Below are 16,768 nucleotides of genomic sequence, written 5' to 3' on the forward strand. Positions count from 1 at the left end.
ACAAATTCCTAATTGCACGGGGTTGTCTTTTTATTTATATTGATCTCTGGTACTTCAATGGGTGGATTTTATATATATATTGGTTATTCAGTAAATATTTGTTACACTTGGCAATGACCCATCTCCTCGTGGTGGAGAGAGGAACTAGGAATCAGCTTCTTGGGATTGCTCAATATTACCCTGTAAATGTAGCTTCACTGCATATACCAGTTACAATGCAGGGAAGCCGATGCATTCACAGTGGAGTTTGCATCTGGATTTTTTCAACTTATATTACTGGGATATTTTTAAGTTTGTTTCTTTTAATGAAGATTACTGCACTGAATGATTATTTCTTCCTTAATATTCGAATATGAAGGAAAACAAATGATGTCATAATAATCAATAATTAAAAACAAACGATGATCAATAATAAAGTGTAATAATCAATTTAGTAAAGTCCATGTCATCGTGGAAGTAATGGGACCACAGAATATTGTAATCAATACCTGAAGACAATAAGTTGAATTCTGCTGGCAGAATTCAACTTAGCTATGGCTATCGTTGCCTCTAGAAAATACAACAAACGTCCATCGCAAAGTTCAAAAATGTTCCATGCATTTTTAAGCCATAGGAGTGTATGTATATTTGATGTTTTTGTACTGGATCGGGGCTGCTACCAGCATTTTCATTTTACCTGAAAATGGACACTCAGTTCATTGATTTTTAACGTAATTAAATATAAATACAAAACTGGTTCAAATAAAAAGCGTCCTTTGTTAGTTAATTTCATAACTACATAAATCTTATTACAACTGGAACAAAACAAGGCACAGTGTGCAGTGAAATGCTATGTGATCACGGCTAGAAATAACAGTTGCAGCTGTTAATGGCAGGACAATGTTCTAGATGTTACTGACCGTAACTTGCTTCCCGAATAAACTCAGCCATAGAAGGGCTTAATCGTACCCCTGGGCTCTGGTTTATGGCTTTGTTTCCGTTGACCCGGTTTAATACACTATCTTTATGTTGCCTTGAACTCCTATTATTGTCTAAAATGGAGAGTCTCGTGGTGTTGTTAAGCCTGTTGTCCATTTTCCAACAGCGTAGGTGGTAGGATCACGTTTATATAAATCATCCATATTGTTTATTCTTCACATGTTTATTTTCTCTGCTCTTCGATGCTTGGAGTTGACTATGAAATTTGTGGTTGCTCACATTGGAGTTGGTAGATCGCATCCCTGGTAGGTTGTCGTCAGATTGAGCTTCAAATAATGAGCAGAAAAAGCAGTTTCGAATTTTAGGTTCTTAAAAATGGCGGATAAATTTCCAACAAGACTTCCAAAACAAACAATTAAGAAATAACCATCTGCTAGAAAGTTTGCGATGAAGAGAAAAGTATTACGATCGGTTATTTCAGAAAATCCTAACCACGTCTTTGTAAATTCAGCAGTTTACAGAGGGCTTATATTGAATGATACTGTTATTATGTACATAGGGTGTTCTACAAGTAGGAAGTACTCTTAGGATCTATTGCAGACCTAAAGACAATAAAAAAAAAAAAGTGTCCGATTATGAAACTACGGCTGCTTGAATTTTAAAAAATGGCCGTGGAATTTTCAATGATAAAAAAATAAGATGGGTAATGTATGCAGTGCAGACATTGTTCGATTTGTCTGTTATTCTTATATATTCTTTTTAGCAGTAAAAACTTCATGAATATTTTTTTAAAACTCAAAGAACCATAATCTCCAACGGTTCAAAAGTCGGACATGTTTATATCAAATGTTTTTCAGGCCCTGAATCTATACCGAAAGTACGGCTTACGTTTTATTAAATACCCTACACACACACACACACACACACACACACACACACACACACACACACAATTTGTGGCTATGGTAGAATATACACTCAAAAGAGGCGAACTGATTGGAGTATATTCACTGTCAACAACATATGCAACGTTTGGGTGGGAAGAAACCACACAGACATATTCAAAATTAGATGTCTATTCATAAAATTAATGACGCATCGAGTTCCCTCTGACATTAATTACAGACCTGATAAGTGTGAGATTCGTCTCGATAAATGTATGTAGCAAGCAGCTGCTATTTTGCTGTTACACTCTGCCAGAGTAGTCGCACAATCAAAGTGATGGTCGTGCCCTGACAAGTGTTAATTTAATTAATTAAATGGACGAGAAACTAAAACAAGATACCACTTACAGACACTTCCATCAAAGAATATACCGGATGCTTTCAAATTCTCTCCAAATAGAGAATTAAATATGTTAGCATAGGGTGACCAAATTGCGTAGTGCTGATGCTAACCTCTTTTCAGATGTGGGAAGCATGCGTGGTTTGTTACACGGCCACCTGTTCTGAAAATTTAATGAAGATATTGAATGCATGTCTTTTTAAGTCAAAAGATTATACGTTGAATTTACTCCTGCAGGTAAAATTCTATTTGAATATTTGTAACCTTTAAAAATGTTATTAAATTTGCCTTTACCCTTTTCTTCCAGTGCTGTTGGAATTTGGCATGGTGATATTCATATTTTCTGGAATGTGTGTTCTAGCATCAGTCTTACTACTAGTGGGTCTCTGCGTCGTAAGTACGGCCTTCATTTGAAGACTTATCTCATCAATTTTTAAAGACAAATATAATTTATACATACATAAATCCCTGAACGAAAAACTACATTCGGCTGAAAATTCAATTTCAAAGTAAAAGCTTTTTCAATCAAATGGAACTGTCTTAAAATCAAGAAAAAATGGTTACGGAGCGCAGGAGTGTCAATCTTTATTTTCTATTATAGGACAGCAGGAAGATGTTATTACCATGGATTGTATCTGTTTCCTTGACAACTGTACTGGAGATAATCTTTTCCATCCTTTATGTTATCAGGGAATCGGTAAGTATGTTGATTAAAAATTCCACATACAGAAGAAATAAGATGTAGAAAGAACATGGGTGTACGAGGACAGTAGGCGGGAAGATAAATATTTAAAATAAGTTAAAAATCAGGGAAAAATTAAGAAAACAATTAAGATTAAAAATAAAAGCACAAAAATGAGTTTTCCAGCGAATTTGAAAACAAATTTCCAAACTCGTAGAACACAATCAGGAAGGATTAAAAAAATAATCTTGCAAATAATTATCCTCCCAGAGAATACAGATCGGTATTTTGATAATCGCGCCCCCAATAAAACAAAAAGAAAAGGTAACTTTGCATAACAAGTCGGGCTATGCATTCCCTCTTACGTAGCCTCACAAGTCTGCTCTTCCACAAATTTTTAACATTAAACTAATGTTCTTTCTTGACTAAGTGCAGGATGCGATTAGGAGACCAAAGCATTATTAAAGTCAGTTTCTGATGACGTTATATCGTGACGTAGTGAAGAACAATACCAGTTTCTCGAAACACACACAACAATCATAATGGACTGCATCCCATCTGCTCCTCTTCAGTTTGCATGACGCATAGTCATTAGCTCACTCTTTGCTGAGCACGGAATAAAGAAAAAATTGTTCTCCGATATCTCTAAAAATAAGTTAGAACAAGCTACGTTCATTAAGAATACTCCGAGTAGTCCTTTGACATTACAAGAAAAAAAATTCTTGATATTAATATGGATGGATGAATGGTGATTATTAATATGGAGGCGATTCGCCCATCTCTATGATGAATGTAAACATTTATTTCAAAAGGAAATAATGGTGTATGTAGTAATATGATTACTGAATAATTAATTTGCGAAATGTGCGCTGGGTAGTATATTATTCATACATGTTGGGTAATTATAATGAATTGTGAATATTACATAAATCGCATTAAAAATGAAAATTACATTTGGATCAAGATGTTGTTTATCGCGTTTTTCTTTTCTTTTCTTTTCTAGGAAGGAGACACTCTCCTGAAGGTTTTGTTTGCTATCGATTTGATGATATGCTGCCTAAATGTACGTAGCTGCAGGTTTCTTGCTAAATCTCCATTTAATGTGTTTTGAAAGGGCGAATGTTTGGTGAGATAAATGAAGTGCTTTTGTTAGCATTATACTATTGCATAGTGTAATTAAGACAGTAACACAGTGTAATTAAGATTTTTAAACTCCTGAAATATTAGCCTCTTAGCCTATGTAAGAATTATAAACTATTTTCAGCCAATCTGAGCAGTAGGATTCCTGCATCGTGGTGTTTTACATTATAATTACTCCACTATATAAACATAAAGGACTATTACTTTTGCATCTTATACCATTTAAAAATATTAAACGGTCAAACATAAGTTAAAAGAACATATCGGCACCACAATTGTCCCGAGGAAGATGTGTAATCAACTTTGAAATGTTTGCGTTAGCAAAATCTGATAAACCTCATGGGATTATAATGTTCTTATAAATATTCAGTTTGTTCATTAATTCTGATATGAATTGGAAAAATGAGATCTCTGCATGAATTAGCGTACCTTATTAAGCCCTAAACCAATTACACTCAGAAGTCTGCATCTAACTGACTTTATATATTTTAATTAAATTTATTTATTGTTATTTAACAGGTGTACTATATTCTGTGCGTGATCTCTCAATATCAGGAATATCTGGCTGGACGAGGCGGAGTTGGACAATGCACAACTACACAGGTAACCAACCATATAAATGAAGTACAGTACATTAAAGGTATTATAAAGTTCATTAATTAAAAAATTAACCTTTTCTTAACTGTTTTAGAAACTGAGGGCACATTTGTGTTTCTGATGGACATTAAGACACTGAATCAGTATAAGGAAATTGAAAATGTATAAAGACTCAATAATGAAACATTAAGCCGTAACATTAACACAGAGATTTGATCAGAGAAATACCCATTAATATCATGAGGTTGTGCATATAACAGATTCTCAACATTAAGTATAAATTATGGCTAGGAATATGCAATGTCAAAGTCACCTAACCGTAGATGCGTCAAATATGGGGCTTTTCATTAGGTCAACAAAATCAACTAACTGTTTATTTGCTTCCGAACAGGTCAGTTCGATCCATGAAGAAAGCTATTTCTGTCAGCTGGAGACGGTAAAACTTTGCCTCGTTTCCTCCCACAAATGTCAAACAGGGTATAAAAATTCTCAGATACAAGAGGCTACCATTTATTCACATTGAGAGGGTTATAAAAAACAGTATTCTCTTTTAAGTACGACCTGTTCGTAGAGTTCTTCGCCTAGAACAGAGTATTGGTAGAATAACAGAGTAATTTTGTTTATAAAAAAAAAAAAAAAAAAAACCTCAAATCTATGCTCTATTATTTGGAGATAAATTGTGTAAACGTACTCGAGACCGGTTAACTCGGCCACGATATGAGACAAACCTTAATGATCTCCCCGCGTGTTGAAATTCAATCCGCCTCTGTCCACAGGAAATGGAAGGGCAGCAATTGAACCCTTGCAGATGAGTCAGCGAGGAGGTCAGACAATATTCATTGTATTAATATTACAATTATTAATTTTCATTTATTGAACGTAATTTATATTTTCAGTTTTATTGTACAGGAAACAGTGAACAGCTTTATTCTATCAGCAATGTGGCGCTTTTATTTCAAAAAATTATTTGCTTTATCGCTATCGTTAAAATTATTAATAATTATTGCAGTATCTTCTTGGCATTAATTTTGTGTCATTTCCTTTTTCCAGCCTGAGCCTTCAGTAAGATTTTATCCTCCGCCATTCGCTGGTAGGAGGCCGTCCACACCTCGAATAACGATCAAAATCTCTGAAACTACGTCCTCTTCATCGTATCTCGTTGTCCCTTCAAGCGTCACCTTTACTTCCAGCTCGAACACCCACCCTTCAGAGGGGATATCCGTGTCGGCAGATTCTCAAAGCGCAGATCTCGATCTAAGTGGCGCTGCTCATTCTAAGACGACGGAAGATCTAAATCATCTGGCAGACAAGGAACACGAAACGACGAAAAAGTGCCACCTAGAGAAGTTCAAGAAATGGCAGAGAAAGTCAGAAAGTATGAACAACATTAGTGACAAGGAACCTCTGATTTGCCTCGAAAAGGAATTGGTTTATACTTTTAGGAGTAAGGCTTCGTGTGAGTAAGCATCCCCTTTTATCCCACTTTAATTCAAATCTCTCTCATGTTTTGTGGTGTTTTTTTTTTTTTACAATTTACACCGAAATACAACGCTATGAAGCGTTTGTATTCCTGCCTATAAACTGCATGCATTCTAGAGGTAGGTCTATTTTCATGTTTTTCGGATTAAAAAAACATTTAACCATCACTCCAGACCCACCGTAACTCGGTCAGAGTGGAAACAATCTATTAAAGATCCTTCCATGAAGACGACAGTTATACCACGACATTGAGCTGCGACGGGAAATGAACCTACTCCTTTTTCCAGATGCTGGAAAAAAAGCAGCGGCACTACCCACCATGGCTAATACTTATTTTTCGTTTGGGCTCTATCTTCATCTCCCAGTGCAATCTTACTTGAGTTAAGATGTACAATAACCTGTTCTAAGTACAATATCATAATACGGCGCTAAAAAACAATGCTACAAATTTACTTAATACACGACTGAGAACTTTTGTTTATTCTTATATTTATTACTAGTAGTACGAAACTAAAAAATACAATTGAATTTGTGCCGCGTCATTTCCTTGGCCACAGCACTATGAAGCGATTTATAGAAATTACCTGGCTGAGAAAGGTTCCTTTGCTTTCTGCTCCAAATGGACACTCACAATCAAAAGATGGGAAAGAAACATTACTTGGTTTTCGAACTTTTGCTCCTTATCAGAGTGGAACTTAATGTTTCTTTGTTTCACTGATATGCACACGCTTTAAAATAGCCCACAAAAAAGAAACGGAGGACATTCCTTGTGATTATCCTTTCACCAATAAACCACCACATCTCGTATCACGTGGTCTTCTGCTCCATCTTGTTGAAACGATGTAGGGATGCTCTTTATAAGAAGAGAACCGGAATGGTTGCAGCCTGTTGGAACTCCGCATTCACTCTTTCAGTGTCGCCATTTTTTCAACAAAATAAAAACTAACTTTGCAATTACAGGATCGCCTCATTATACAGTTGTTGTTGTTTTGGTTTTTAGAAGCATTAGCAACTAAGGCCATATTGCTCCGGGGATATGCGGTGGTCATTCCCTGATCTTTCCATATCCTTCGTATTTGGTGATCACGAGCTCGAACCCCGGTCTAATCTAGAAGCGTGCTACGCACTGCTGCTCCTTCCCACCTGGTTACGGAGGCGCTGAGTGAAGGTGAAAAAGGTCATAAGAATGCTAAATTCTGTGCTATGGAATAAAAATATTAAAAATTAACATCAAATATATAATGCGATATTAATTACAAAATGTTTTATTATATGGATGTGAAATTTCCACCTTAAATGAAAGACAGCCAATAGTTTATTCTTAGAAAGAATAAACTATTGGCTGTTGAGATGGATTTCTGGCGAAGATTGGCAAGAAAGTCTATAACTGGAAAAGTTAGAAATGACGTGATAAGGAATACAATAAACGTCCAAAAGGAGAAAAGTGGTTTGACCATGAAGAGAATGGAGGACCACAGATTGCCTAGAGCCATGGAATGGATGCTATGGAGAAGACAAAAAGAGAGGAAGACCAAGAAGGACGTGGATAGAGGGTGCGAGAGCAGCTGTGAATAGAAGTGGATGGAGATTGGGAAGATAGAAGAAAATGGGAAAAAAGAATAAAGGAATGACTTTTCGATGTTAGGTTGAGGAGAACCGTTGTAATAACGGAATAAATCCTAAGAAGCGAGATAGTCGTAATATTAGTCTATGCTTATATTTTAGGTATGCTTGTATTTTATACAAAGATTAATGAAAAGCGATCAATAAGATTACACGAAAAAGTTACAATTAATTCAGTGCAAAACTTTGAGCTTGCTTGTAGGAAATAATTTTTAAGGTCCAGATTTTACGCTACTGGGCAGCAATTAAATCATTTTCGAGAGATACGATTTCATAATTTTGTTCTTAATTCCGTTGTAGCAGAAAAACGTGCCTCACCTCAATAGGTTGATGAGAAATGGAAAGTGTGGAAAAGGCTTAGATTCGAAACCCGTCGCAAAGAAAGGAAGTTAAGGACATTTTCACACCAAGTTAGTCGGTCATGGGCGAAAGTTTTACCTTCCGGAAATTCGGGTTTTTCTTTTAGCAAATCGACCAAAGAATACACGCAGACACAAATACAATATACTGACTCCTCTTAGCCTTAGCTACCTTTTCCTTTAACGCGCGCAAAGTCTGCCTCTAATAAACAGAAAACGAGGAATTTTGCCGTTTTACTCTTCAAGTAATCTTCGATAGAGAATTCGATAAGGAAAATAAATCTCTTCATCGCATACCTCATGTGTTTGAATGCTGCGTAGAACTGAAATCCATCCCTGCGTAGAATTTGTTTTCCGTTCAAGAAGAGAAGCCGCTGGGAATCGGCAAGCAAACAGAACTTTGATTCAAGAGAAGCAAAATATTTACACAAAGTGTGATTCTGCGGCGGCAGGGTCGTTCAAATATGCACGACAGCACTAATAGCGACGCGTTTGATTCCATTACCCATTCCTTCCGACATGGCTCGTTCGATTCAAATTAAATGGAAATATTTTCTGATTTCAGAGAATTGCTTCTTCAGGGTGATTCACACTGCGTGGTAATATTTGTAGGACGCATGTTTCCAGGCGAGTTTTAGCATATCGTCATAACCATGTCCGTTTTCAAGATTTCATTCAAATCGGACCAATAAAACTTTTTTTTGTGCATATTACATCGGCACTCCATATAATCAAAACAATATTAAATATATACCTATAAACAGGTTACGCGTCAAGAAGATAAAGTTAAATAACAAAATATAAAAGTATAAATTTAAATTAATGGAGTGCAGAAAGTTAAAAACGTCACAACATTGTCTCAGTCATCTAAAGTCTGGCTGATTGTAAATGGTTCAGAGATTAAAACTACGTTTAAATACCGCAAAATTAATAGTTTATTAAGCTATTCGCCTTAACTGCTACACATTAAGGTAACGTTTCAGGTATCTTACCGATACCCATCATCAGAGTGTGCTGTTGGGAGATCAAAAATAAAGGGTTACAAATTTGAATACAATCACCAGTATTACAATTGCCATTATGATTTTACAATTACGATTTTCAAATAGACAATTCTAAGTTTGGACTATTATTGCAATAGAACTAGATATTAACTTAGAATTGTCTAATTGCAAATCGTAATTGTAAAATCATAATATTGATAATTGTAATATTGGTGATGATATTCAAATTTGGAATCCTTTCTATATTTGTTCCCCTAACAGAACGGTCTGATGATGGGTATCGGTAAGAAACTTGAAACGTTACCATAATGTACAGTAGTTTAGGCGAATAGCTTAATAAACCATGTTATTAATTTCACGTGGTTTTTAACCTCCCAAGGTTTTTACAGTACATTGATCGAAGCCCGAGGCGGGAATCGAACCCGCGACCTTTGGGTTGCCAGGCAGGCACTTTACCCACCTGGCTAGCCCGGTCAGCAATTTCCAGTAGTATCCGCTAATTCATTTCCTCTGATCCCAACGTGGCTTGGGGACCAGTAGAAGCAGATGTCAAATTCTGATTCAATGAGAGAAAAAAAAGCATCTCCCAGGACTGGATGAGAGTTATACCACACCAACAATAAAGCCTGTAACTCGCTATCGAATCAATACACGAGGTGCGGCAATAAAGTTCTCGGACTGGTCCTGTTCGATGGGTTTGAAAATAAAAGGGAGGGAGGTGATATGTTGTAGTTCAATCTTCCTCCATAGATGATGGTACAGAGATAGTCCTACAGGTTGAAAGTAACAACCAGTTTCGTAGCAGCGTTAACGTTCCCTGTCACGATTTTGCAATGGATGACCTCAAGCAACGAAGAGTCATCATGCGAAGACTTTATCCGGACTTGTTAAGCCAATCCTAATTTCTCAACTGTATTGTCACCGGAGATGAGCGTTGGATGTTTCTGTGGACTTCAAAATCATCATATGGCCCAAAAAGTTTCGTTTACAGAAGTCCTGGATCAAGATGCTGATCATGTTTTTCGACGAAGAGGATGTGATTCATAAGGAATTTTTACCTGCCACAGAATAGTCAATTCTATGTCTGACATAGAGGTGTTCAAAGGCTATTGAATTGCACTTCCCGGGTGAGGCCCAATTTCCACAGAAGGGCAAGCTGGTTCTTGTTGCATGATAATGCCTCCGCCCATTTCGCACTTATTGGGAAGTGCATTTCCGACGAAACAGCATTGAACAAATCAACCGTCCACACTACTCTCCTGATCTAGCGTCAGCGGACTTCCTCTTTCCCAAGGTGAAAACGGCCCTCAAAGGAAACATATTTCAGGTTGTTGAGAATATAAACAACAGAAGATATAACGACAGAACTAAACATCATCTGTTGGATGCCTTCACTTTTTTTTTTAGAACGGTATAATAAATGAATTCATTCAATTGGTGATTATTTTGAATAAAAATCAAATAATTTCAGTTCCTTCGCTCTGTTTTTTTTTTTTTTTTTTTTTTAATCACACCAGCCCGAAAATTTTCCCATCGTGGCTCAAAACTTACTGTCCATGTGTGGACATCAGATTTCAATTTAAAAAACGTACTGTAAGGACAAATGCTTACATCGAAGAGACACACTGGTTCATTCGCTTCAACGTAAAGGGTTTGTACAGGAGATGTGGGAAATTCTTAAGTAGAAATCCGGATAGCCGGGATCTAACCACAGAAGTATAGTATCTATAGAAGAAGCATAAACCTGACAACCATAATCAAGTTTATAACAGACAACAGCCCAACAGAGACGAAGAAGGGAACAGAGATTGGCACCCCACGAAGGTCACCTGGCAGACCTCAAGGTAAGACCTATGACAAACTGTTGAGTCTGTGGCCATGCCTTTGCATTTCCATTCCTGTGACGAACAAGAGTGCTACCAAAAGAGTATAAAACAAGAAACTGCTTATGTGATTTTTTAGATGAAAATACGCTTTTCCCAATAAGCTTTTGCGGGGAACCATCTTATAATGCAACAACAACACAGCCTTGAAGTAAAACTAGCCGAAATCCCCGAGCAGCTCCGATGGCGCTAGATTAACTCAATACACAGAGTATTTTTTTTTATTTCTTCTATTTCAAGAACAGAAGGTTTGCTAATGATTACTTTTACGATTATTTAATTAAGTTTGAATTGTAGAAGTAAGAAGGCTATATTTCTTCCTTTATATATAAAAAGTTTATATGCTTCTATACAATAGATTCCACTGTTTTCAGCTATAAAAATAGTACTAACCATGCGTGTGGCTCCATTTTGACACCTATCTTTATAACAGACTGCATGCTATTTAAGCTTAATATTCTCAGTTTGACAGCTTATGAATTTTTTTTCCATTTGTTTCTTTCACAGGTCCTTTAATCCTGGAAGCACGAAAAGGAGAAGAATCTCTATCAGTTTCACGCGACAAAATGAGGCGATTATCCATTTCTTGTAAATCTCTTACATGTCCAAGTGGTCTGGGATCGTCCTCCGATAGCGATGTGACTCCGCCAATGTCAGATAAGCTGAGCGACTCTAGCTAAACAAATTATCTTGTTTGAAATTTGAGACTTCAGTAGGAGAAACTCCCAAGAAACGGGAACCCGCATCGCGTGGCCAGATTACGCCATCCAGTGCTGATGCACGTGCTTCTAGACGAAGAAGAGGAGTTCCGTTGCCGAACCGGTAGCACTAGGGCTTGTGTGGGTTTAACAAGATTATCGAGTACCGATTAATGTGGAGACTATATTGGGAATTCTGGCCACTCGTAAATCGACTTCAAATAACATGCACTTAAAAATGTTGCCATTCAGTGACTACATTGAAGTATTTTGCCTACTCTAGTTTTTTACGATACACCAAATAGTGGATGATTCCGTCGAAAACGGAATTTTGGTTTTTGTTTCTCTATTTGTTGTCTAAATAAATTCTGTAAATTAAACACTTTTTTTAAAGGAAAAATGTCTGAGCTCAGTTATTTCAACTAAGAACATTTATTCTTAATGAATCATTAATGTCATGCCTTCAACTGTCATGCCTTCAAAATGGCAATTGACAGATCCATCGAGATAGGGAAGCGATGTTTTCCCTGCCTTAATCTGCAATTCTTCGCAATTATTTAGAATCCTTACTGCGCAATTTTTGATACTGCCTTGTCAGAGAATGGACAAGGTGGTGCTAATGCACTTAAGCTGAGTTATTGATTTTTATTGCTGGAGCATTTGATCGGCTGTGGTGGCCAAGTATTCTCAGAAGACTCTGTCAAGCCAAAGCACCACTCAACCTTTATAGCTGTGTCAAGGAGTACCTGAGACACCGCACTGCTCATGTTAGTACCAGGTACAAATCTGTCACTAGCCAGGTCTCCCAAGGCTGTCCCCAGAGCTCAGGAGACCTGGGGACAGCCTGCGAATTGGTTTTGGTGGTGCATGGAGACAAGCTGATCTAGAGGAGCGTGCAAATTGCGCATTAACTAAGCTCCAGGATTGGGCGGCCATTTGCCGACTAAAGATCTCGGGAGAGAAAACAAAATCTATATTGCTCAAGGGAACGCTTCAACTACGAAGACCACCGGTTATCAAATTTGACAACACCTCCATAAGATTATACACAGAAATCAAGTATTTAGGAATCGTTTTATATATGAAGCTAAATTTCCATCTTCACTTGAAATATATGTCAGAGAAAATAAAAAAATACTCGGCCATGATCATCCGTATAAGCCGTGCAGACTGGGGCCTTAAGCGCCGGGCTCTGGCCCTCATCTATAATGCCATATTTGTCCCAATAGTTTGCTATTGAGCCTCAGTATGGTGTACTAGAGCCTCCCTCGACCGAAATCGCCGTAAACTAGACTCCATACAGCGTTCTGTGCTCTTTGCTGTAACAAGGGCGTGCTGTACAGTAAGCACCCCAGATCTACAGGTGCTAGCTGGATGTATACCCCTACACCTAGAGATAATAAGAAGAGAATTGTATCAACGATTGAAGAAGAGTATTCCCACCGAAACAGCAGGTTTCGGTGGGAATACTCTTGTCAGAGAATGTCTTAACCATGTCTTGTCTTAACCATGATAACAACCCCAAACAGGAAAGGAAGAGAATCTCTGAAATTATGTACAGGACCTGGCAAGAGACATGGCCAACAAAGGATTAATAACCAAAAAGTTCATTCCCTCTGTGAACCTCATCAGTCCAAAGTCTCCTCCCTGGTGCTCACCAGGCCTCCGTACTACATTTCTATTGACAGGCCACGGACCCTTTAAAGGGAAGCTAATATCCCTAGGCATATAACATGATCCACTATGTCACTACGGGACAGAAGAAACGTGGGATTTCGTAATGTATGATTGCCATGAATATGACGCGTTCCGGCTAAGGTTTGCCACTAAAATCCAAGATAATCCCCGGCATTGTGAGTCCTTAATGGACAAGCAGCGCTACGCAGACTTTACTCAGTTTGCTGTCTTCACTGCTAGACGGGTTAGGCACCCAAACAACCCATTGAAGATCAAAATAAGAAACTTCCTGGATATCACAGTCCTCTGAGAGAGAGAGAGAGAGAGAGAGAGAGAGAGAGAGAGAGAGAGAGAGGAGGGAAAAAAAAAAAAACACCTCTTCCTTGGTTCGTCTCACGAGTGACAACCACCAGCACAGCTCAGCTGCTGCCATTAGTCCTCCTTAGTCACGCTCCCTTGCGTGGTGCTTTTCCTCCACTCCCCAGGTGGGAAGGAGAGATGATCCCTGGTCTCCTCCTCGCCGTGCCTCTTTTTTCACTGTGGTGGGGGCATGTGCCTGTTCCACTGACTTGGGGTCATTTTCTCTATGGACTCAGTATCTCTATCTTTTCCCACCAGTCTTCAGTCTCCCTCCCCTTCTCTAACTTACAACTAACGTCCGAATCAATTCCAAATTGCTTGAGCCCTACACCCAAAATCTTAACATTAAATCGCCCAACTAGTACTCTTTTTGTCTTGGCTGAACGCTATCTATAGCGAGTGGGGCAACGTTGGGTCCCATTAGGGGCCCAGCGGCTAAATGACCAGATGACAACGGTACACAACACATGTACAAAATCCATACACTTTTAAGCCTCTGGCATTGACAGTGTTCTGTTTCACACCCAAAATGTATACTACACGGAGATGGGGGAAACCCCTGGTGCCGTTTGACACTAAACACTCACTGATTTTTATTACAGGTACCCACTGAACTCAATGGGCGACTTTCAATAACTCAGTGGTACTAGTGGAATGAAACAAAAACCATTATGGTGAATTGCGAACAAATTCCACTTAAGCAAAACAACAGACCTAATTTCTTATGTTTCATAAGGAGGAGGGAAGAGAGAGATTCTGATTCTCTCAGTTGTTGACAAAACGAAGCACAGTAAAAGAAATTATTCCAATTATCTTCTCTTCTGTTGTTTATCGTGTTTACTTCTTTTTAATAACCCATATATGTTGCAGCTTGTAAAATTTGTCTTTTTGTTCTCAAATAAAAGGTTCCCAATCCCTGATCTGGAACAGAACCCGACTAACTAGCTGAGATGTTTAAAATGTGAATTCAAACATCGATCCATTCAACGTTAACGCCACATCGCAGAAGGCACGCCCAGTCGTAAAATGGATAATGGAAAGTTTTGAAAAGTTATTTCTAAACTTTGCTCCGATTATAATTTAATTTCCGACGTACGTATGCGAAATTCTGTTTCTATATTTATCAGCGACAGCAGATCCTTAATCATTAGTGCGGAGAGCCGCCCCTGGAATAAATACGAACCGCCCCTCGTACGTATTTAAACAAACCTGCTAAAAAGCGATCTTCAAATAGGGAATGCAACAGGCTTTCTTGACAGCCGGTATCCTCTAAGAAAAGGAATTAAGTTCGGAATGGAAGACAAGACAAGACAGATTATCAAGCAGAAAGAAAGAAAAGTATGAGAGGTGGATGTACCGAAATGAATGATAATAAAATTAAACTGTACGGGTAGGCTTATTTTGAAGAGCATTAAGCAGTTCAGTTTCTTCAGTAAAGGACTTTAAAAAAAAAAAAAACATTAATTTCTTCAGAAAAACGCCGCTGGTTCAACAAAATTTAGTTTTATAAAGCTTTTAAAAACCGGCGAACACATCTTGCGACAATGTAAAGTCTGGAGGCATATAATTAGCATGACAAAAGAAAGGAGACTTGTGTATTTTCTACTCCAACAGCTGGAAGAGACAAGAGATGAACTTTACCAATGTGGATAAGCGCGTTCATCATAAGCGTTTAACAATAAAGATGTAGCAGATAATAAGGAGAAAACGAAGGGGAAGAAACTTCAATAGAGACATTGTGGCTGTCATAAGATGGGGCAATTTCGTTATATCGTTGTTTTGTAACGAATTTATACATGAAATTCAATTTCGCCATCTGGCTAAATGTTCCCATAGACAGGAAATGCGCTGTTAAGTTTTCCACCCTTATTATCTCTGAACTATTACTTCGGCAGAGCTTTTGCTAAACAGCTGCAGCTAGAATAGAAATCCGTTTGCTAAGAACTTTACATTGTAAAGTCTCCATCTATAAAATCATTTCTGTACCTTTAAATATTTGAAACCCAATCTGCAATCTTATTAGCGCATCATATATATTTGGGCCTGGGGGTAATTGTGCAGGCAGACATGAAGTTTGCTGAGCAGTGCAAGGCGGTCTGCAAGAGTAGCTCATGTTGTCTTGTCAATGATATACAGGAATTCTTCTAGCAGGGATAAGGAGGTGATTATCCCCTTGTACAAGGCAATGATCAAGCCACACCTTAAGTACTGTACACAGGTCTGGAGGCCTCATTTTAAGAAGGATTTAGAGTTGCTTGAGCGAGTACAGGGAAGGGCAATAAGATTGGGGAGGGCAACGAAAGGGTGGTCTTACCAAGAAAGACTTAAGTTCTGCAAATTGCAGTGTCCGGAGAGTAGGCACCTGCGAGGTGATCTGATTGGGGGTGTATAAGGCGTTGAATGGTTTGAGCATACTCAATGCTGATGGGATTCTTCCTCTTGTCCAGATTACTCACCTGAGAGGGCATAAATTCAAATTGAGGAAAGACAATTGTAGGATAGATGTGCAGAAATTCGCCTTAATCAATGGGTGGTTGATTGCTGGAACAAACTTCCATCCGTTGTAGTAGAGGTCGAAAACTTAAATAAGTTCAAGGCAGAACTAGACAAGCATTTGGAGTGAATGAATTGGCGAAATGGGATGGTTTTATTTATTTATTTTTTTTGGCTGGTGCTATATAAGCTTGCTTTCTTGCATCACGTGCCTCTACTAATTCTAAATATGTCCAAAAATGAGACTTTTTTTCCTAGTTTACAAGAATACAAGGAACAAAAGCCCATATGGAAGCAAAGAAATGGAGATAAGGAAAAAAAACATGAAATCTTTTATTCAACTGATGGCCTGTAAGGTTGTTTTTAATTTATTAAAATTATTCTGTAATTTTAAATGATCCACCACGATTTAAAAGCAAAAAAAGCGTATTTATTTACATACATTTTATGCTACTATTTTAATAATAGCACTTTAGAGACGTCTTGGTTCGAACAATTTTAAAAGAATAAAACATTATCATAAAACAATAATTGTAGTACTACTTTTTAAATAATCCACTATTACATTTCG

The 16,768-nt window shown here is 37.8% G+C and overlaps 1 protein-coding gene across 2 annotated transcripts; it reads left to right on the plus strand.

The window, feature by feature from the left end:
* The first annotated feature begins 3,892 nt into the window (after positions 1–3,892).
* Positions 3,893–11,878, plus strand: LOC150082053 (uncharacterized). 2 transcript variants are annotated; one of them, XM_090379939.1, is made up of 4 exons: positions 3,893–3,947; positions 4,544–4,627; positions 5,672–6,077; positions 11,477–11,878. In XM_090379939.1, the coding sequence occupies exons 1-4, from the start codon at positions 3,930–3,932 to the stop codon at positions 11,647–11,649; spliced, it is 681 nt and encodes a 226-aa protein (XP_090236065.1). In that variant the 5' UTR covers positions 3,893–3,929; the 3' UTR covers positions 11,650–11,878. The 2 variants fall into 2 exon arrangements, with proteins under 2 accessions (XP_090236065.1, XP_090236066.1); XM_090379940.1 differs by having other exon boundaries at positions 3,898–3,947; positions 4,580–4,627.
* The last annotated feature ends 4,890 nt before the right edge of the window (positions 11,879–16,768 follow it).

This window comes from Mastigoproctus giganteus, chromosome 8, assembly GCF_048544385.1.
Source record: "Mastigoproctus giganteus isolate SK-2022 chromosome 8, ASM4854438v1, whole genome shotgun sequence".
Classification (NCBI taxonomy): domain Eukaryota; kingdom Metazoa; phylum Arthropoda; class Arachnida; order Uropygi; family Thelyphonidae; genus Mastigoproctus; species Mastigoproctus giganteus.

What these genes read in the sequence shown, in the direction of transcription:
- LOC150082053 (XM_090379939.1), top strand. An exon ending in GACAATGCACAACTACACAG is followed by an intron (nt 4,628 to 5,671) that starts GTAACCAACCAT and finishes TCCTTTTTCCAG; the next exon opens with CCTGAGCCTTCAGTAAGATT. An exon ending in TTTTAGGAGTAAGGCTTCGT is followed by an intron (nt 6,078 to 11,476) that starts GTGAGTAAGCAT and finishes TTTCTTTCACAG; the next exon opens with GTCCTTTAATCCTGGAAGCA.